Raw genomic sequence first — 23,279 nt, forward strand, 5'->3', positions numbered from 1 at the left:
TGAGTAGGAAAAGGAATGCAGACAAGGGATCTCTACCATAGAGTATTCAGGGGTTTTACATGGAAGCGGCACATTGAATTTGAATTTCCGAAACTTCAGGCTGCCTTGCACTAGAGCCACAGAGGTCAATTACAGGCTATTAAAAATTCTAGGGGAGTCAAAATTAAGACCCCAAAGAGGGTGGTGGCAGTGAGAATGAAAAAGCAGCAAAAACAGGTAATTAAGAATACCACCCAAGTTTCTCTTGAAAATCAAGAGGGACATAAAAGCGAGGCCTGAAAATTAAATTTCCCTTTAGTTTATAGCCAGATTGTAATTTGATGTGGCAATTCCTGTTAAACACACCCCAATCTCTAAGCATTTTCATGGATGTTATCATCTGAGTTCCAGCAAGTGATTCCTAACCTGATCCCTAGGATCTGAGACGCTGCATGGCCCTTCACCTTCGGTCATCAAGGTGGCCTCCTAGTCTCTTCTGTGTTCCAAGCATCCTACTACTTGTCACCTTTGTCTAAATAACAAGTGTTCTATCATGTGTGCTGTTCCTGTTTGAAAAGCTTCACCTCCTGAGTTCTTAACAACAAAAACCTTATTTCTTTTTAGGCTAACAAAATGCTATTCAGTCTTATTATTTCTCTGACTTTTCAGAAGGAACATATCACACCCTACTTTGACAGTCTTAGAAGAGGCATGATGGTTGTTAAATGCTTTAGCACTAAGTTCCTTGCATATATTAAGGGCCCAACATAGTTCTTCTGGGGCTTCCTTGGTAGCTCAGCTAGCTGGTGAAGAATCCGCCTGCAATGCAGGAGACGCTGGCTCAACGTCTGGGTCGGGAAGATCCGCTGGAGGCATAGGCCACCCACTCCAGTATTCTTGGACTTCCCTGGTGGCTCAGCTGGTAAAGAATTTGCCTGCAATGCAGGAGACCTGGGTTCTTCGCACTTACCATATGTACATAATGCCAGTACAATGTGATAACTTCTGTACAGTGTTCTCTGTATTGGAATTATGTGCTTGCAGCTCCCATTTAATTGTGTGTTCTTTGAAAGTATAGTTATTACTACTATGCATGTACCAGTGATTTTCACAACATTCTGTTATGGTTTCTGATATAAAAGCAGTTATTAACATGGTTTGTCTCCATTGTCCTCTCCCTGATATGTACTGGCCAGTAACAAATGATTAGAATAATCAAGAATTTAAAGAATATAAAGAACAGATGTTACTTTTAAGAAATATCAATTATATGGTATGTCATTAGAAGACAATCAGCTTTTCCCAGATTTGATATTTCTTACTCAGGGCCTTAATATAACTTTGACTTTTCAGTTCTAAGGCATGGGAGTAGCTAGCTTATCTATGTGAAATACCTTTAAATGATATGGTTTTGTTATTTAATAATTGAACCATTTGGGATGGGTACTTGATACGATGTTGACCGTTAGCTCTGAACGTGAAGATAAAAAATACAACGTAGAACTGCTCTGAAATGTTTGCATTCATTTGAAAAATAATATACCAACTCTGCTTTTGTTAACATTCATTTTATAAAATACCTTAAAAGAACAGATAAAATTGTACTGGAGTTTACATAATAACCAGAATTGAAAAAGGATGAATAAAATATAAATTAATTGAACACATAGCTATTCTGCCACATTAGACAAGTTTTAAAAAGGCATTAAAAATAAAATAGTAATTGAGAAGAAAACCCTTCACTCAACTGCTGTCATTTTCTGCAAACTCTTCCTAGAAGCACTAAAATTCCAGGTCAACAGGCAGTACCTGTATTGTTGAAAACATACTGTGATTTGCTTTCAAATCTGTCAGCATAAGAGGAAAAAAACTGAAAAATTTAACTGGGTTAGACAATTCAGTGCAAATTAAAGCTTCAAGTTGAAGAACTGAGAGGAAAAATAATGTCCAAACTGTAAGAAATGCTTCTGGAACAGAACAAGAAAAAAATTCACATTATGAAGAAATCTTTGCAAGTGTTCATGTGTGTGGAATATGGAGTTAACCAATGGGCCCTCTGAGGTTCATGGGCAATTAGGGTTCTGTTATTAAGACTATTTGCAATATAGGCAAGGGAATATAGACGGGGAGGGGTCACCTTTATGGAAGGAAGTTCAAGTTGACCATAAGCTCTGCTGATTCAATTCTAGAAAATTTGGCCAGGATAGATATTATAGACATCAAAGGGGAAAAAGAGATTAATTATGGAGATAATTTACTGGATTATCTTTAAAGATAAGTACTTCTGCCCCAGAATATGTTAGGGGACAGGGGAGAGCAGGTTAATGTTGGCAATGATCTGTTTTAATTATATAAATGGTATGCTGTACTGGCTTTACAAATAATCATATTACCAAATCTTGAGAAATTGGAGGAATGTCAAACTTTGGATCACAGTGAAACCAAACCTGGATCATTTCCAGCCATTAATGGCTAGTCACTTTTATGATTAAAAACTGTGTTTTTAATTATTTCCTCAAAAAAATCTTTTTTAAGTAATAGGTAGCAGTAAGTTTTCAATGACAGTGTTTGATAGAAAGTTTCCACTCTTTCCATTCCATACAAATTTTTGATTCGGTCTTTTTCATGGTAAAACTAATGGTTGCTATTGAGAACTAGGTACAGAGAGATTTTCGTGCAGGCTAGTAAATTTTCTTGCAAAATAGATTTTAAAAATTACAGGTCTAAACTTACTATATTGTCACTATTCTTTTTCTCACTTTCATTGGAAATTTTCATTCATTTTTTTAAGATTGTTTGAATGAGATTATACTATGCTTTCTAACACTCACATTTTACATCCTTCCCTGATCTATTAAGAATGTTATCACAATGAAGTGGCAACTTTTGGCTTTTCGACTGTACCAAAGATCAGCAAGTCATTAAAAACACAAACAAACCCAAAACACAGTGCTATTTCAGCATGACATCAGAAACTAATAAAAACAAATGAAAAATCATGATGCTATAACATGGAGTTCATAAAGCGATGGAGAATTAGCCAATGCAATTTTTAAAAGTATAAAAAACTGCCCTCATATACTTACTTACAGGAAGAACATCTAAGGCAAATTAAAAATTCTCTTCCAGGGACATGAACCAGCTCAGAATCAGATGAAGAAATTAAAACATGAGCACAAACTATCCAAGGCCTATGACTCCTCAAGTACCTCATGTTAGGAGACCAAGTTGTCAAGTCAGGGCACGTGTCAGCTCACAAAGAAATGTGCTGCTTCCCTCCCCGGGTCAACACAATGACTGTACAAGTCTTGACTTAGTTTCCTTTGGCTCTGCTACACGTTTGGTCACATGCTTTCAAATCCAAAGAGGCACTCATTATGAGAGGCATCTTTTTACATCACACTGTGAAGTTAAATGAGTGACAGAAACGTGCACAAACGCAGGCAGTACACATTTAGAAAACCACTCGTGGGTCAAGCATTTAACACAGACCTGGCTTTGTCTCAATTCTTTACTAAATAATAATTTAAAAAGATGGCTGCCTGAAAATTCTGAAGCACTGGTGGAAACCTCCCATGCTTTTGTCTAGCAGAGACACTTTTTGACCATCCAAAGTGCGGATAAAGGGTAACAGAATACCACAATGCAATCACTTTGTGATGGTTTGTGCTTTAAGAACACAGTGCCTGACAGCACGGAGCACATCACAGGTGCCCAATAAATATCTGTAGGTTTAAAAGTAATAATGTGGTTTCTGAAGAACCTACTTTCATTTTGCAAAAAAGGCAAAACTATATAAATTTCTTTCACCTGACTGGATGGAACAACGTGGAGCAATGCATGCGACTCTAAAAATTAAATATGAACTCTAATTTGATGGTAGAAAATTATTAAGAATTTTGCAAAAAAAAAAAAAAATACAACGTTGCCACAGTAGCATTAGCACTGAACAGTGCATCAAAGATTTACTGTTTCCACGTCAAGACGAACTGGTTCCTAAGCTTGTTAGGTACCAGAGTGTAATCACTCAAACAGGAAATGAAGTCTGTTCCACTTTGGGAAAGGTATGCTCATAATTTTATCTGAAAATTACTAATACACTTCTGGGAGATGGCCCTCTTATTCAGTATGCCTCATCAGTAATGCAGGCATAAATATCAAGGGACCTCGTTATCTAACTTTAGTATGGCATTGTCATGTGTAAGTGTATTTCTCCCACCTCTGCAGTAGTTGCTTTCCAATATTTCAGGTTGTTATTATTATTTTTTTTTTTTACAGTCATTACACCTTGAGGATGACAAAAATGAGTGTGGAAGATTAAAGATCACAAAACTTACACCAAAAAGGGAAGCTCTTCTATATTATATGAAAATCCCTTATAAAAGGCAGTTCATTAACCAAAAATGCTTTATACATTCAGATTTTCCCCATCTCTCAACAGTGATGGTTTCCAAAGAGAACTCAGTAGTGAAGGCCACACACTTGTTTTGCTTTAGTTTGATACGCTGAAAATCAGAACCTTTAAAGCATCTTGTAAATGGGAGAAATGAAACTGGACCTGGGTAGGGGGCTGGGATGGGAGCGATCACAATGAATATGTGACTTCGCTGTTGACGCACACAGCAAGGGAGCTGGTAGGAAATGTTACAGCAGACCTGACCACTGCACAGAGGGTTGATCAAGAACACAGTACAGGTATCAAAAAAAAAACCAAAAATCTGAAAACAAAAGTAAAAAACAAACTGAAACTTTGCCAACTTGTAAACAGGAAAAGCATTTCACAGATTCAAAGTTCAAGGGAAGTAAACGTTTTAAATTATTTTTGTCAGTTCAACCCTGATTTAAAAGTATGGCTAGCAAGTAAGGAAGCTGCAGCCCTTGGCATCCTGAGCAAGCAGCAGCTGTCTTCTGAGAAGCAGCCACTTCCAAGCTTCTCTTCTCAAAGATGCCACGTGAGGAGGAGAAAGCTTCTCTCTTGAATCCCATCTCACTTTTCTCTCCACACGCCTGGAATAGTCAGTGACTGCTTTGCCTCCTGGTCTTTATGATCCTGGTTGCTATAGATTTAGACGTGGGGAGACTGGAGGCGGGAAGGCAAATTCTCGGAGGATGCTACGGGCCACTTCCACGTTATTCTGGGCTATCTCTAAGGCTCTTTTCACTTCTTCAAAGGCATAACCCTCTCCCATGAGTTTTGCAATTTTTGCATCGACATTTTCCAATGCTGCCTCAGGCCCGTGGGGTTTTCTGTGGTGAATTTCTGGTGCAGTCCTGCGGGGTCGTGGTTTAGGAGGTCTGGCTGGTGCTTGTGAACCATCTGAGTAGATTTTAAAGAGAAGTATTTAAATAAAGAGATAAAAAGAAAGACATTATACATCAGTAGGATTTCATTATTTTATAAAACAGTTTTTCATTGTTTCTACAAAAACCATTTTTATATACTGTGGTTGAATAGGTTATATTGTCCCTATTTTGAATGTCAGGAAAACAAAGGTAAGGTGTGTTGGAAATTTGAGAAATTAACACAAATGTCTTCCCACTTCTACATATTATTCTTTAAATCATATGAAATAAAAGATATAGAAGGAAAAAAAAATAACTGAAAAAGAAAAGCTTTCACTCTGGCAATACAGTAACCCTTCTCTACTATGGTGGAGATAATTTCCTGGGAAGTTTCTACTGAAAGAAACTGTTACAAGCTCAATGATATTCCTGCTAGAACATCCCCATCAGGTCCTACGTCCCACCCCATGTCACAAGAAAGACTTCTGAGAAATACGCTTTGCAGCATATTTTTCCAGTTAGAATGCTGGAAAGTGAGGCCTTACTGACGCTGGGGGGAAATAATGAAACAGCAGACGCTTTCATACAGCCGTTAGTCAATAGGCTGGTGCTTTGCTGAAATACTTCATCCAGATTCCAATGTAGAAAGCTCAGCTTGAAAAACAAAGCGAAGCCAGCAGAAACAGTGGAGAACTGGGTTCCAGGTCAGTCTCTTGGTGTTCGTTTCCCAAAGTTAAACCAAATGACACTGGTGTCCAAAAATGCCAAGTAATCTCATTAAGAACAAAGAAAATATAGGCCACCACCATGCAGATCACCAGGAAGTGGGCTAGTAACGTAAGGGGGCACTTTTATCACAGATTTCCATTTATCTGTACATGGTATGTAATATCAAAAGCCTAGATTTTAAAAAGAGATTAAAAGTTGTCTTAAACCCATAAATGTTTGATGGCATAAATTTGACAAGACAGACATCAATATTTATTTAATCCTTTTTTTCTTAGATGACTGACAAGTGCAACATTCAGGGACACAGTTAAATAAACGAAGAAGTGAGGCTCGAACACAAATGCCTCATGACTCCTGTGCTCATCCTGTCCTTCCTGATCTCTACTCTGCCAACTTTCCTGATGGCGTCTGCAAACGTGGTAAGCTGATATTTTCAATAATAAATGTAAATCTGAGAATCATCTGATACATTATTTCACATTTTCTCAAAAGTGTATTTGTCTGAGATGGTAATAAAAAAAATTCTATTTGCAATTCCAGCACTATCAACATACACAAAAGCCTCCAGGATGAAAATATTTAGTTCTACACAAAATTGGATGATAGTCTTATTTTTGTTTATTTCTTACAGAATAATATCTAGTTTGAAAAAATATTATAGCGATAGATACAGCTCATTCTACTCAGACATAAGAACACACATTAGTTTCTGGTTCTTGGTAAAGTCTGTGCTGTTTTGTGTATCTGTAACTAAACATCTCAAATTATTATGGTCTAGTAAATTGCATTTCTTACTGTTGAGGTTTCATTTATTTTTCTATTAAGTATTTCCATTAATGTCATGCAGAGATGGACAATAAATTATGCTTTGCTTCTAATCCCTTCCGAAAAACTATTAGAAATTCTAGCAAGACTTCCTTTAATCAGTACCACGGAATTTATACATTGAAATCCTGTCTGTTCTGGCTTATTTTTCGGTGTGAAAAGGACCTAGAATTAAATACAAAGTTAAATTCCTTGTAGTTTTTGAAGAATTTTTCCAATACTGTTCTTTTATTCCTGTCTAAAATACTGAGAAAGGCACATGACTATTAAGCATTTTTGATAAGTATAGCTGTGTAGACTACTCAACTGGGAAAGATGCTGTAACAGCAAGACATCTCATGGTATAATAAAAAATTAAGTTTTAGAACTTTTAGATTTTAGACTTAATAAACACGTGTCTTTGATCTTGGTAGATGACTCTAAAAAATATGACATCTATCACCAGGAAAACCCCCCAAGAAATCTATTCACTCTATGAGGCTGCTGTAGGTAATACTGGCCAAATGTAATGGGAACGTGCAGATGATCATTTTTTCTTGAGAAAGTTATTCTCTTCTTAAAAAATCATAAGAACTAAGCATAATTCAGGAAACCCAAGTTAGGTTAAACCAAATGTTAGGGAAAATGAAACACTCCACAAAATGATTAAATCAAAACTAGAGGAGTTAAGGTATCTCTGGTCTATTTCAAATATCAATAGATATGATATCTGAGGAAATGATTCAATCCACTTGTGGAAAGAATCACAATAGATTTTGGATATCTTTTCAGTAAAAAGGACAAACCTCTGAAGTAAAGATTAGTGTGTCCACAAATACATTTTTTTTTAAAATACAAAACTCTCATATATACCGACTTATTTAACCCTAGTCCTCGCCACCCTAACCTGACATGTCTTTGGAATCTTACAGATGCCCTGAGTTGAACAGTATCATGTATTAGAGCCCACGAATGGAAGTTAAGTGGAAGTTATGTTGTGACTTTTGGCCACCTGTTAATATATACATTTCTATTTATTGCTGAATATTTTATTCAATTTGGAATTTAATTTTTTGTGTGACTGTTTTAATTGTATAGTGTAGCTCTGCACCAGCAACTGACAGCTACAACTTTTCCAGGTGAGGATGTCAATGAGGAGCACCACTCAAGAGACTCAGATTCATCTCTGCTTGGCCACTAAGATTTAGAGTGACTTTCAGCTAAGTAAGCAGTTTGCTTTTATAATTCTCACTCTGCAAATATACTTTTTTGTCTCCATTTTTAGAGGTGTAACTTATCTCTTCTCAGGTAGTATGTGAATTAATGTAATGCTTGGTGTATGTGCTGAGGAGACTTTGAAAAAGAGGACAATGAATTCACATCTGTAATGGTAACCACTATACTCAAACGCTGTATAGAAGAGCAATTACTATAAATCAATAGGGATGCAAGTGTGGAACAGGAAAAAAAACCTTGGAATTTATAGTGAGCTCTTATAAACTTTTAAGCAAGATACCAACAAGAAAGATCTCTTACAACTTGAAGAGTAACCTTTAAGAATAAAAAAAAAAAACCTGTTAAAAAAGTTTCATGCTGATGATTATATCAAATCACTTAAAGCCAACCCCTTTCTCTAGACACCTCTTCCTAAAACTCATGGGCTTCAGCCTTCTCTGTCCCCATTTCTTTCTCACGGTGTCTAAAAGAGGAGACACCAGGTCCTTACATTGGAATGTGTATATGAGGGAAAGGGGCAGATGAACCAATCTTAGAGTTCCCTCAAAGGAGTTGTGTTGTAGTTTTGTAGTACACTGGAATGACTGTGAATTTTACAAGCTCTGTGGGGATTTCTGTACCTGAATACATGTATCCTTAAAAATGTGATTGGAAGCACATGTGTTTATTCTGGGGTCACTGTCCATGCTCATGGTATTTTTGAACTCCTAGGAGCAAGGGTAACAATATCCAAGTCAGTGCAAAAAGATGAGGAGCCACCAGATACAAACAGTACATCTTCCTGGTCACTAGTTTTACTCAAGGATATGAGAGACTTAAATATTTTTAAAGATGGAAATGTAGACATACCAAGTAAAATGTAAAATGTGTAGACATTTTTGAAATAACAAAGATTTTTTAAGGCAATTCCCTGCATGTGACGGTTCACTTTTAGTTAAAGACGTAATCTCTTTGTCATTCAGAGTTAGCTCTTTGGTGGAGAAAAAGATGTGGGAAGTGCTAGTGTGACAGTGTATCAAAATGATGGACTATCATACAATAATTTAAAGTGACACTGACATTTCAAAAAAGTTTAATGATGTGTAAGAAAGGTATGATACTATATTATACTGTGGAGTATGATTTCCACTGTGTGAACGTGTGCATGGGCAACCATTAGAAAGACGGGCTCCAAAATGGCAATACTGTTTCTATTGATGACATGGGTGCAGGTGACTTTTGCTTCTTTAAATTCTACTTTATTCTCTAATGTCCATGTGCTGCTGCGTCGCTTCAGTCGTGTCCGACTCTGTGCGACCCCAGAGACGGCAGCCCACCAGGATCCCCCGTCCCTGGGATTCTCCAGGCAAGAGTACTGCAGTGGTTTGCCATTGCCTTCTCCAATGTGTGAAAGTGAAGTCGCTCAGTCGTGTCCAACTCTTCGCGACCCCATGGACTGCAGCCCACCAGGCTCCTCCGCCCATGGGATTTCCCAGGCAAGAGTACTGGAGTGGGGTGCCATCGCCTTCTCCGGTCCATGTACTACTTTAATAATTTTAAACAAAGCTTCAGATTCTGTCTACTGTGCGTTTTACAAGTCTGAATATTAAAGAATCTTGAGCTTCTTGAGCTTCTTAAACTCAAGAATCTTAAAAAAGTACAGAAAGCACACAGTAGCTCCCTAAAGTCATGTGATCATAATGCAGTTTTGAAATCTCTCCTACAATTTTAGATTTCTTAGTACCCTCTTCCTTCGCTACTGTTTTTGATTTTTCTAATCGGTATCTCCAAACTCAGCTTAGCAATCATTATTATATGAATGGGTGAGTTAAGTTTTTAAACCTAACAACAATATAAATGGCTGCATACTTACTGAATCAAATCCCATCATTTACTAGCTTTGAGACCTTGGGTACATTACTAAACATTGCTGTCTCTCCCCCATTTAAGTTATGGCTAGATCTTTATCCCATAATAAAAACTACTCAAAACATATTAAACTAAATTTTGTTATCTATATTTAAAATTATAGGTGCTAAACTGTACATAATCTTTTTTAAAGTTTGAGATATAATTTCTAAGATTATTTTAGTAATTCACTGACAACACTTGGGATGGACATGAAGAATCTTGGAACACATATTTGTTCATGTATAACAATACCTGAGTATTAAAAATAAATAACTCATTAAGACATAAATCTCATTTTATTATTGACACATAAGTTGGATCAATTATTTCTGTAACTCATTATGTAAACTTGAATTGCTACCACTATTGATATACTATCTAATTTTAGAAGGACATGTTTTAGATACACAGTTTTTACCAAAATCTTCACATACACTATAGTAGGTAATTATGATTGTTAAAAACAGAGCCTAGGTTATAACTTTTTTTAATACATTCAGAAAATTGTTATAGAAGTTATTAGTATTATGTTTGTAAGAAAAATAACACTATGTTCTGTGGTTTTAAACCTGAAGCTGTGTATAAGGAAAAACATTTTAGGTAGCTGAACTAAAGTAAAACTCTGTAACACTGCAATTTCCTTTGTTGGAACATAAAACCTTAAAAACACTATCTTAAAACATCTCTAATAACAATACACAATTCCAACTCTTATGTGAAATGAAGCCATAGTTTCCAGTTGAGGTCTTAATATAAAATTCATTCAACATCTGATCACTTTTCCTTTAAGCTAATGAAGGAAAAGTAGTACTGGAATCAATTCCTTCTATGAGACCTCCTTTACTTTGCAGGTATACTTGGTAATATCTGTTACAAACACATTTAATACAAGTCATGTGCTGAAATTCTAGCATTAAGTGTTGCCTTAAATGTCCCAGAGGGATGGTATGGGGAGGGAGGAGGGAGGAGGGTTCAGGGTGGGGAACACATGTATGCCTGTGGCGGATTCATTTTGATATTTGGCAAAACTAATACAATTATGTAAAGTTTAAAAATAAAATAAAATTAAAAAAAAATACTAAGAATATTAAAAAGCTCAGCTGTACTCATCAGCATGAGCAAAAACACATCATCATTATGACTTTGTATTCTGTCAGCTGGATTCCCTGGGTTTTTAAAGAATAGTATTCAAACTGTAGCACATATGTGTTAAAACAAGAGAAAAGCAAACTGAAAAATGTGTAAAAGCTCCTGCATAGCTAGTATAGACATGAACCCCACGTGAAGAAATAAGCAATTATTAGCAAAATAATAATTTTGCTAATATATGTCACCCATATACAGGTATATATGAATTTAACACAATCTGGTAAAATCCACTTATTAACTATCATTATAACATATTCATATCATTAAATACTGTTAGATCTAAAAACTTTAGAGAGTTATAAACTTTTGGAGGGGAAGGAATAAAACATTCTAAAGGCTCTTTGTATATGAAGACATGCACACATCTTTTTTAGGTAAGTGTATAAGGAAAATACTTTTAAATCAATTAAAATTTTGGAATTAGAAATATTCTTTTCATAAAGTTTATAAATATTAATTGGTCACCATCAACTAGACCACCATAAAAAACAGAAATGGAATTTATAAGATGCAGCAAATTATACCAGAATCCTCAACAGTCATCTTAAAAAGGCCTTAATGGTATAAAAATGCTACTGCAAAATAAGTGCTGTTAGTATCCCAAAGGCACGTATCATCCAGTCTCAAGTTTTTGATGGAAAGATCTAATCCAGAAGGCAAGCTAAGTCCCTCTCCAAGTATGAAATAAACTAGTGGACAGCTTGGTAGCCCTGTGAAGGAGCATGTGAACAAGTATCTTGCTAGAAAAAAAGTATCTTATTTTCCGTAGTTTGACTGTGTTTGTAAAGAAAGTTCAAGGATTCAGTTGAAATATTTGATGTTACAGCTTGCTGAGACCCTCAAAGTAATATCCTCAAAGTAATATCAAGACTAGTTTTTCACTCAGGTACAAAGCCAGTTCAGGCTTCTGGTAAATGCCTATCTGGGGATGTTTCAACGGGTTTGTCACTCAGAGTTCTTCCTTGAAATTTCTACCAGTTGAAATCATATATGTAAATGATGTTATTCTGGGCTCAATAATACCTGCATGCTATGGTGTAAACTACAAAGCTGTGAAAATAGAATGTTTAGGCCACTATCCTTTTTGTAACTTGAGAATATGTTTCTGTTAATACAGAGCTGGTGATACAGAATGTTATTTTTAAATCAGTCAAGGCACTGTTCTCAAAGCTGTACTTTAACATCTCAAGGAATTTGCTTTATTTTCATATATATATATATATGCTGCTAAGTCACTTCAGTCGTGTCCGACTCTGTGCAACCCCATAAATGGCAGCCCACCAGGCTCCCCCATCCCTGGGATTTTCCAGACAAGAACACTGGAGTGGGTTGCCATTTCCTTCTCTAACTATATATATATATATATATATATATATATATATATAGTTAGATACTGTCTTTCCTGACTTTCATATTTTTCCATCATTCTGGAAATCTTCCCTTTCAACTGAAAAGAGTGTTTCAGTGGGTATCCATGGATATATCTGAAATATTGGACTGGCTAGAAGTAAACTGGTAAAGACAGCATGGACCAAAATTTGAAAAAGATAATAAAATTGTCTGAGTTATATTCAAGTGTGAAAACTTATGAAACTACAGAGGGATTTTTATGCATCTCCCATGCGTGTCATCAAGTACAGAGCTATTGTGTTAATAATTCTCAAAGCAGCTATCTACCTTGATTTGGATGTTACAGAATGGACAAGTGCTCACTATTAACAAATCTGTGAGCTGAGATTTGAGCTTGAAAGGAAACTGAATTCAACAATACATTAAAAAGGATCATACGTCATGATCAAGCGGGATTTATCCCAGGATTGCAAGGATTTTTCAGCATCCATAAATCTATTTGATATATATCACATTAATAAGCTAAAGACTAAAAACCATATGATCATCTTGATACAGAAATGCTTTTGATAAAATTCAACATCCATTTCTGATAAGAACTTAGGCATATAGGGAACATACCTCAACATAATGAAGAACATACAGGGCAAACCCATTATGAACATCATACTCAACAATGAAAATCTGAAAGAATTCTAAGATCAAGAATAAGACAAGGATGCCACTCTTGCCACTTTTGTTCAAAATAGCTTTGGCAGTCATAGCCACAGCAGAGAAGTAAAAAAAAAAAGGAATCCAAATTAGAAAGGAAGAAGTAAAAAAAAAAAAAAAAACACAAAAAACTGTCACTTTGGAAGATAGCTTGCTATTATACACAGAAATTGTAAAGATGCCACCAGTAAACTACTAGAGCTTGTTAATGAATTAGGTAAAGCTGCAGGATACAAAATTGATATACAGAAATCTGTTGCATTTCTATACATTAACAATAAAATATCAATGAAATTAAGAAAACAATCCCATTTACTGTCACAACAGAAAGAATAAAATACCTAGGAATAAACCTACCTAAGAAGGCAAAAGACATACTCTGAAAACTATAAAACACTGATGAAAAATTGAAGGTGATGTAAACAGAAAGATATATTCTGTTCTTGGATTGGAAGAATAAATATTGTCAAAATGACTATACTACCCAAAGCAATCTACATATTGAATGCAATTCCTATCAAATTACCAATGGCACTTTTCAGAGAAGAAATAATTTTGAAATTTGTATCGAAACACAAAGGACTTTGAGTAGTCAAAACAATCTTGAGAAAGAAGAATGGAGCTGGAGGAATCACACTCCCTGACTCCAGACGATACTACAAAGCTACAGGAATCAAAGTAGTACTGTACTGGCACAGAAACAGACAACAGGAATCAGTGAACAGGACAGAAAGCCCCGAAATAAACCCACACACTTATGGTCAGTCTATAACGAAGGAGGCAAGAATATGCAATGGAGAAAAGACAGTGTCTTCAATAAGTGGTGCTGGGAAAACTGGACAGTTGTATATAAAAGAATGAAATTAACTAGTAGCATATACAAAAATAAACTCAAAATGAGTTTAAAGACCTAAATAGAAGACCAGGTATTTTAAACTAGAGGAAACCAAACAAGGGATTAACTTCCAAAATATACAAACAACTCATCCAGATCAATTTTTACAAAACACAAAAAATGGGCAGATCATCTAAAGAGACATTTTCCAAAAGAAGACATACAGATGGCCAAGAGGCACATGAAAAGATGCTCAACACTGCTAATTATTAGAGAAATGCAAATCAAAACTACAATGATATATCAGCTCACACAGGTCAGAATGGCCATCATCAAAATGTCTACAAACAATAAATGCTGGAAAGGGTGTGGAGAAAAAGAGGACCCTCCTACACTGAAGGGAAGGATATAAACTGGTGGAGCTATTATGGAGAACAATATAGAGATTCCTTAAAAAATGAAAAATCAAGTTACCATATGACCCAGCAACCCCTTTCCCAGGGATATATCTGGAAAAGATAAAAAAAAGTTCAAAAAGATACATGCACCCCAGTGTTCACAGCAGCACTATTTAAAGTAGCCAAGACATGGAAACAACCCAAGTGTCCATCAATAGCTGAATGGATAAAGAAGAGACTATATACACACACATACATACATACAATGGAATATTAGGTAGCCATAAAAAGAGAATGAAATAATACCACTTGTACCAACACAGATGGACCTAGAGATTATGATACTAAGTGAAGTAAATCAGACACAGAAAGACAAATATCATACGATGTCACTTATACGTGGAATCTGAAAAAAGTGATATAAGTGAATCTATTTATGAAATAGAAACTCACAGATATAGAAAACAAATTGGTGTAAAAGGGGAAAGGAGCAGGGAGGGATAAATTAGGAGTTTGGGATTAGCAGATATATAGTACTATATATTGGAGAAGGCAATGGCAACTCACTCCAGTACTCTTGCCTGGAAAATCCCATGGATGGAGGAGCCTGGTGGGCTGCAGTCCATGGGGTCGCTAAGAGTCACACACGACTGAGCGACTTCACTTTCACTTTTCACTTTCATGCACTGGAGAAGGCAATGGCAACCCACTCCAGTGTTCTTGCCTGGAGAATCCAAGGGACGGGGGAGGCTGGTGGGCTGCCGTCTATGGGGTCGCACAGAGTCGGACACAACTGAAGAGACTTAGCAGCAGCAGTACTATATATATAATAGGTAAAAAACAAGGTCCTACTGCATGGTACAGGGAACTATATTCAGTATGTTGTAATAACCTATACTGGAAAGGTATCTGAAGATGAATATATATGTATATATATATACACACACACACACACACACACACATATACTATATATACACAGTACATATATATATACATACAAAAAAGATCTTCACAATCCAGATAAGCACGATGGTGTGATCACACACAAAGAGCCAGACATCCTGGAATGTGAAGTTAAGTAGGCCTTAGGAAGCATCACTACAAATAAAGCTAGTGGAGGTGATGGAATTCCAGTTGAGCTATTTCAAATCCTGAAAGATGATGCTGTGAAAGTGCTGCACTCAATATGCCAGCACATTTGGAAAACTCAGCAGTGGCCATAAGACTGGAAAAGGTCAGTTTTCATTCCAATGCCAAAGAATGCTCAAACGACTGCACAACTGCACTTATCTCATAAGCTAGCAAAGAATGCTCAAAATTATCCATGCCAGGCTTCAACAGCACTTGAACCGTGAACTTTCAGATGTTCAAGCTGGGTTTAGAAAAGGCAGAGGCACCGGAGATCAAGCTGCCAACATCTGTTGAATCACTGACAAAACAAGAGAGTTCCAGAAAAACATCTACTTCTGCTTATTGATTATGCCAAAGCCTTTGACTGTGTGGATCATAACAAACTGTCGAAAATTCTTCAAGAGATGGGAGTACCAGACCACCTGACCTGCCTCCTGAGAAATCTGTATGCAGGTCAAGAAGCAACAGTTAGAAGTGAACATGGAAAAACAGATTGTTTCCAAACTGGGAAAGGAGTACGTCAAGGTTGTATATTGTTACCCTGCTTATTTAACTTATATGCAGAGTACATCATGAGAAATGCTGGACTGGATGAAGCACAAGCTGGAATCAAGATTTTTGGGAGAAATATCAATAACCTCAGATATGCAGATGACACCACCCTTATGGCAGAAAGCAAAGAAAAACTAAAGAGCCTCTTGATGAAAGTATGAGTGTGAAAAATTTGGCTTAAAACTCAACATTCAAAAAACTAAGATCATGGCATCTGGTCCCATCAGTTCATGGCAAATAGATGGGGAAACAGTGACAGACTTTATTTTTTTGAGCTCCAAAATCACTGCAGATGGTGACTGCAGCCATGAAATTAAAAGATGAAAAGCTATGACCAACCTAGACAATTTATTAAAAAGCAGAGACATTACTTTGGCACAAAGGTCCGTCTAGTCAAAGCTATGGTTTTTTCAGTAGTCATGCATGGATGTTGAGAGTTGGCCTTTAAAGAAAGCTGAGCGCTGAAGAATTGATGCTTTTGAACTGTGGTGTTGGAAAAGACTCTTGAGAGTCCACTGGACAGCAAGGAGATCCAACCAGTCCATCCTAAAGGAAATCAGTCTGAATATTCACTGGAAGGACTGATGCTGAAACTGCAGTACTTTGGCCACCTGATACAAAGAACAGACTCACTGGAAAAGACCCTGATGCTGGCAAAGATTGAAGGCAGGAGAAGGGGACGACAGTGGATGACAAATGGTTGGATGGCATCACTGACTCAATTGTCATGAGTTTGAGTAAACTCCTGGAGTTGGTGATGGACAGGCTGCAGTCCATGGGATTGCAAAGAGTTGGACACGACTGAGTGACTGAACAGAACTGATACACACACACACACACACACACACACACATACATATATATATACTCAGTTATATAACACTTTGTTATACACCTGAAAGTAACATATTATAAATAAACTGTACTTCCAAACAAAAGTCAAAATATAGTTAAAAAAATACTGATATAGTACAAAAATTTACATAGGAAAAACCTCTGATGCTTCTAATTGTGAGACAAATACATTGTTTTAATGTTTAATATGTGTATGTTCAGCATAACATCTATCAGTTACTCTTCCCTCCTCCCTTGTATCCAGCCACTCATCCAAAAAATATGTGCTAGGCACTCCTCTGGACACTTGGAGATATAGCAGTGAACCAAATCATGAATATATAAAGCATTAATATTCGAGTGAGGAGATAAACAGTCAAGCAAACAAATTAATGGAAGGTGGTATTAAGAAACATAAGGCAAAAGAAGGGAATAGAAAGTGACTGTGTGAAGTAGGGGGAGCTATTTTAGATATGGTGGGTCAAGGAAGGCATCCTGAAGAAGCAGATCAGCAGCATTTCATTAATAATGGCTATGAGTATGACTTGTAGTTACTGAAATGGTACATCCTTCTATTGGGTTGGTCAAAAAGTTTGGGTTTTCCGAAACATTGTACCAAAATCCTGAACCAACTCTGACCACCCCAGCACTTACTGACTGGCAGCTGAACATTGCATGATAGCCCTAAATAAGCTTGAAAATTAACAGTCTGGTGCTAATAGTAATTCTAAAGAGATTTTTTTTTTTCCTTAATGGAAAAATAAGAGAATGCAACATTTCAGTGTATATAGACATCTTTCCCATTTCTCATATCTGATAAGGCAAAACAAAAGTTAGAGAATGAAATATTTACTTATTTGGCTGCCTTGGATCTTCCCATGAGCTCAGTTAGAGAATGAATAGATTTTTGAGGCACAGAACATGCCTTACTGACAGATCAAAATTAATATTAAGGCTTAGTTTAATATTTTCTGTGAGACAATTCTATAGGCATTCTGCACATAATACATGCTTTATGAGCAAATGCAGAGGTGATAAAAATACTTTCTTAGGCTGGCAGCACTCGTTAAATTATATAATGAATGAAAGGTGCTCTAAAAAGCACTACGCAAATGTAAGGTATTATGCTTAGTATTATTAGCCAACTCACCTGAAGATGAAGGAAGAGGATCATAGTCCTGTGATGCTCTGTTGGATTTGACATTTTCACCTGGTAATCTCCTAGCAGGAGGCAAAGGAACTTGGCCACTTGCTGGATCAAAAAAGGGATCTGAAAAATAAAGATAATTTTCAGATTAAAACTATTATCTCTGCCAACTGGCTGAAGAAAACAATTAGAAATTCTCTGTAAAGATCAATTTTTGAAAGTAAGAAAACATTTCATGACTGATAGTAACCATTTCTAATCTGCCTGCATATTTTCAAATTTATTCATCACTTGGGCAAAAATGCTTTTCCCTGTTTTTCCTAACTGATGCACACTACTAATTTTGTATCTTTCAGATCTCTTATTTGATGGTAAAATTGTTTGATGATAAAAACTGTTTCTAATTTTAATTTCATGCCCCAATTTGTCCTGTACAATAAATATAAACTGTTGTAAAGTCAACAAGAAAAAGTGGATTTTGAATTTTGCCTGTTATAGTATTATCATATCAATTAACCTCTCTCAAGCATTAGGCAGACATAATCTGTAAAATGGACTTGACATCTAAAGGACAGGGACCTTATCTTATACTCAACTGGTTTGAATTATTATCTCCTAACAGAAACACGGTACCAGGCACACTGCTTGGTAAACAGCCTACACTTCATAGATACTTATTTTTAACTACCAAAAAACTAATTTAGATTCTGATTTTTCATAAATTCAAATTCTGTGAAATTTGTATTGCTAACATAAGGCTAAAATGTTAACTATTAAAGAAGAACAGATATTTCATTGTTTTAAATTTCATTTGAGTTTGATATTAAAAAACATGTAAGAATTTGATAATTTAAGAAGGAAATGCATACTCAGACTAAAGTTTGACTAGATAATGTAAGGCAAGAGTTGAAGTCATTATTTTCTTTCCTTATTTGAATACAATAATTATCCCTAGCTTTGCTAGAGACTTTTTTTTTAACCTAACCAAGGCTACTTAATTTGCTGTCATTAATTTTGAGATTAAAATGAGTCTTAGATTCTGAGTTTTCAATAATTAAAAAGTCAATAGATCAGCCTCATTAATTTTGCTGAAACATTTTAGGAAGGAGTAAGAAGATAAATTCCATGCAACAAATATTAATCTTTTGATTTTGGAAGGCTAACCAAAGGGACCAAATATGGTTATTTCTGCATAAATACAGAAAATTTCCAAAGATTTACAGTTAAATGTTCAATAAAATTTACTTTTAGTTCTTGTTCATTCTAAAACATCACAGATTTAATATTGGGTCAGAGAACAGACTGTCTTCTACAATACATAAACTTTTCTGTTTCCTTAAGGGTAAATTTATAGTTTTGTTAGATATACCTAAGCTATTTGTAATCATCTATTTAAGGCTAAATATTAGATTCCAGACTGATTACTGAGTCATAAATAGACTACATAATATACAGTAGTATGATATTGTACCATTAATCTATTGCATCTAAAAAGTCACTGGGTACAATAAAATGTGAACATAAATAGCATGAATATTTAATTCAATTCTGAATCACTATGATGCTTCGTGGTAAGTTTGGCTACTGGTCAGGGACAGGGTAAACTGGGCTTCTGCAGCAAATTGTAATGTTGGAAGGGTTCCTGCGTCAATGGCAAAATACATATGATACAGTTCCTACAGAGAGCACAATAATTACCAAACTTGAAAATCAATAGTTTTTAAAAATAAATTCTTCAAAAATCCACTAAAATAAAATTTTATATCCACACTTAGGATTAAAACATACAAAGTGAAAATACCATAGCCAGTGTATCATTATATGTAGTAATAAATGTTTCAGAAATGAATGAATAAACATGATGGGATTAGTCTACTCTAAAATGCAGGACACTACTGTCTGTGATTTATAGTATGGTAATGCTAAATTGAAAATTTTTAACACTTATTTTAAGAGATTATTAAAAACTGAGGAAAGATTGGGAGGAAAAGGTTTGCTCTGCACTTTAAAGTGCAGAAATAGATATCAAATAATGCTGTGCAAGAAGGAAGCCTAACAAGAGGTTTTCTCTGGGAGGAGGCATTACGGAATTTTCTTAATTCTTTTTCCCCACTATCTGAAATACTTACAATCTTTTACTCAAGTGCAGGAAAAGAGGCAATTTGAACAGTTAAAACAATGGCATCTTTCCTCTGGACTGCCCCCAAATTATCTCAAAGATACTGCCCAAAACTTATCTCAAAGATTGATCCAATACTCTGAAAGTTTTAAAAGACTATCAATGCTAGATGTAACTGATAGGCTTGTAATAGGGTTTAAAGAGCTACTGAAGTGAAACAAAACTCCTCACTCTTTAACTCATATTCATAAAATCCCCATATGTAGTGATTTGTCACTGATTAAGTCTTCCAGTGTTAGAGAATTCAGTACCCATCTGAGATATACAAACTATTATTAATTCAGGAAGCTTAAGAGGAATGCATTTTTTCACTCCTAATTCTTCTACTGGTCAGTCTTTGATCATTTGAGGAGACATGGAAGAAATCTAATCATTCTCTCACAAATACATTGGTTGAAGGCAACTCTAATATATTCAAGATCTTCGATCCTCTTGGCTAAAACACTGTCAGTTCCTTTGATGTACCATAGTTCACATGGTGTGGTTTTATTTCCCTTTCTCATGCTGGCTGCATTCCTCCAGGAATAAGCTAGTCTCGGGTTTCTCCAACTTAGGCATGCATCAAAATCACCCCAAAGGCTTGTGAGAATACAGACTTTTGGTCCTACTCCCAGAGTTTCTGATTTAGTAAGTCTTGAGTAGGTCTAAAGAATTGGCATTTTTAACAAATTTCTAGGTGATGCTGATGCTGCTGGTCTCAAGACCACAATTCATGGTTCTACCCCATGAATCCTTCAACACTCAGACATTGTAGTCTCCACACCGGCTGTGCCCCAGGGAGGACCTCGCCTCACTGGATCTCTGACCTGAAGTCTGTGAGGGCAACCCTCAAAGTGCATGAACACCCTCGGAAATCATGTCATGGGTGTGCCTCGGTCATAGGCAACCAAACCCCTAAAGCATTCCCAGTAACTGTTGCTAATGATCCAAGCTTTCTCTGTACTTTACTTATGCAATTGCATTTCTGGATCCCAGTGAAAAACTCTCCTTTATCTCTAATAAGTCAGTTTGGCTAGCTTTCAGAGTTGAATTGTGACTTTAAGATTGGATATGGACTTCAAAAGATTCCAGGTAGGAATATAGTGAAGAAAGGTTCAGTAAGGGCTGCCAGATACATAGTGTATTTTGTGCACTGCACAAAGACATAGTACTGGGAATGAGCAGACATAACTACAGCCTTGGCTTTGTTCCTGGAGCACTGGCTCTGGCACGAAGCAGGGGGAGGCATGCCTATTTCAACCCACCAACACAAAAGAAATGTCTTTTTGTAATGCACATAAAAGCATATATGTGCTAGCAGTAGCCCTGGTTTGTAGACAGGAAAGCATAAAGCTTTTTTTGAGGACTCTTCAGGTTTTGTTAAGATATGACTGGCTTGTCCAGAGTAGATGGCTCATGTATCGCGGGGTGGGCATTCCTATTTTGCCAAAAGAAATCTTGCATGAAGGCCTACAATGGAAACCAGATAAAAGCAGCATCAGAGCTGTGTCCCTGCTTCACTTCCCCTTTTTGATCGTATAGGAGCCCTAAGGCTCTTTTGCAGAAACACTGGGCCCTGTAGTTTAAAAATCACTATTATAGAGCAGTCAGTGGGCTTGTAAGGCTGGAACGGTGGGCCTGACTCAGGTGTGCAGGGCACCGAATGCTGCAATAAAGAGGCTGGTTTAAAGAGGTACTTAACATCATGAAGATACCTAACCTCTGTCTTTAATTAGGGACACTGATTTCCTCAAGGAAACCAAATCTTCATAATGCCAGAAAAGGCTTATCATTACACTGATCTAAAATTTTAAATGGCAGTAAAATGCTCATATATCTGTTTTAATTTAGCAATCACCTTTGTTTATCTTATATGGTTCTACAACTACTGAGTTAAACTTTGGTTTAGTATTTATAAAGGATTCTTTTAGGAAGTTCAATTCAGAGTGAAGAACTGACTTTATGATTTTCTATTTCACTTTTTAGACACTATAATGTGTTAATCCTTTGCAGAATGATATAGTCAAGTGCTTATTTATAAGCTGAAAGAAACCTTCGTGTTCTATGATATTCCATTAAGAACAATTAAAATACTTTTTTGATAAAGAGGAAGTCTAATACATGTGGTTTAAAAATGAATAAAAACAGTGACTCATTGGATCTCATAAAGCAACTAGCAACAGACTAGAAATCTGTCCTGTGCAGAGTACATCATGAGAAATGCTGGGCTGGAAGAAGCACAAGATGGAATCAAGGTTGCCGGGAGAAATATCAATAATTTCAGATATGCAGATGACGCCACCCTTATGGCAGAAAGTGAAGAGGAACTGAAAAGCCTCTTGATGAAAGTGAAAGAGGAGAATGAAAAATTTGGCTTAAAGCTCAACATTCAGAAAACGAAGATCATGGCATCTGCTCCCATCACTTCATGGGAAATAGATGTGGAAACAGTGTCAGACTTTATTTTTCTGGGCTCCAAAATCACTCCAGATGGTGACTGCAGCCATGAAATCAAAAGACGCTTATTCCTTGGAAAGAAAGTTATGACCAACCTAGATAGCATATTGAAAAGCAGAGACATTACTTTGCTAACAAAGGTCCATCTAGTCAAGGCTATGGTTTTTCCAGTGGTCATGTATGGATGTGATAGTTGGACTGTGAAGAAAGCTGAGTGCCAAAGAATTGATGTTTTTGAACTGTGGTGTTGGAGAAGACTCTTGAGAGTCCCTTGGACTGCAAGGAGATCCAACCAGTCCATTCTAGAGGAGATAAGCCCTGGGTGTTCTTTGGAAGGAATGATGCTAGAGCTGAAACTCCAGTACTGTGGTCACCTCATGCGAAGAGTTGACTCATTGGAAAAACTCTGATGCTGGGAGGGATGGGGGGCAGGAGGAAAAGGGGACGACAGAGGATGAGATGGCTGGATGGCATCACCGACTCAATGGAAGTGAGTCTGAGTGAACTCCGGGAACTGGTGATGGACAGGGAGGCCTGCGTGCTGTGATTCATGGGGTCGCAAAGAGTCGGCCACGACTGAGCGACTGAACTGAACTGAATGCCTGGAAACGGGGAAGAAAGCTGCATTTTTTT

General features: G+C 36.4%; 1 protein-coding gene across 15 annotated transcripts in view; it reads right to left on the reverse strand.

Moving 5' to 3' along the window:
* Window positions 1-1,530: 1,530 nt before the first annotated feature.
* The window catches only part of CBLB (Cbl proto-oncogene B), a 225,981-nt gene continuing 204,232 nt past the window's right edge, over window positions 1,531-23,279 (reverse strand). For 14 of the 15 annotated variants that reach the window (XM_055568035.1, XM_055568032.1, XM_055568033.1 and 11 more), the window contains 2 exons: window positions 18,035-18,154; window positions 1,531-5,296 (listed from right to left, as the gene is read on the reverse strand). In XM_055568035.1, the coding sequence (XP_055424010.1) occupies window positions 5,037-5,296; window positions 18,035-18,154 (380 nt within the window). In that variant the 3' untranslated portion in view covers window positions 1,531-5,036. Of the gene's footprint in view, window positions 5,297-5,375; window positions 6,011-18,034; window positions 18,155-23,279 lie in introns of those variants that run through there. The other variant, XM_055568034.1, reaches the window with a different exon arrangement.

The sequence above is a fragment of the Bubalus kerabau genome, chromosome 2, assembly GCF_029407905.1.
Source record: "Bubalus kerabau isolate K-KA32 ecotype Philippines breed swamp buffalo chromosome 2, PCC_UOA_SB_1v2, whole genome shotgun sequence".
In the NCBI taxonomy this organism is placed as follows: Eukaryota; Metazoa; Chordata; class Mammalia; order Artiodactyla; family Bovidae; genus Bubalus; species Bubalus kerabau.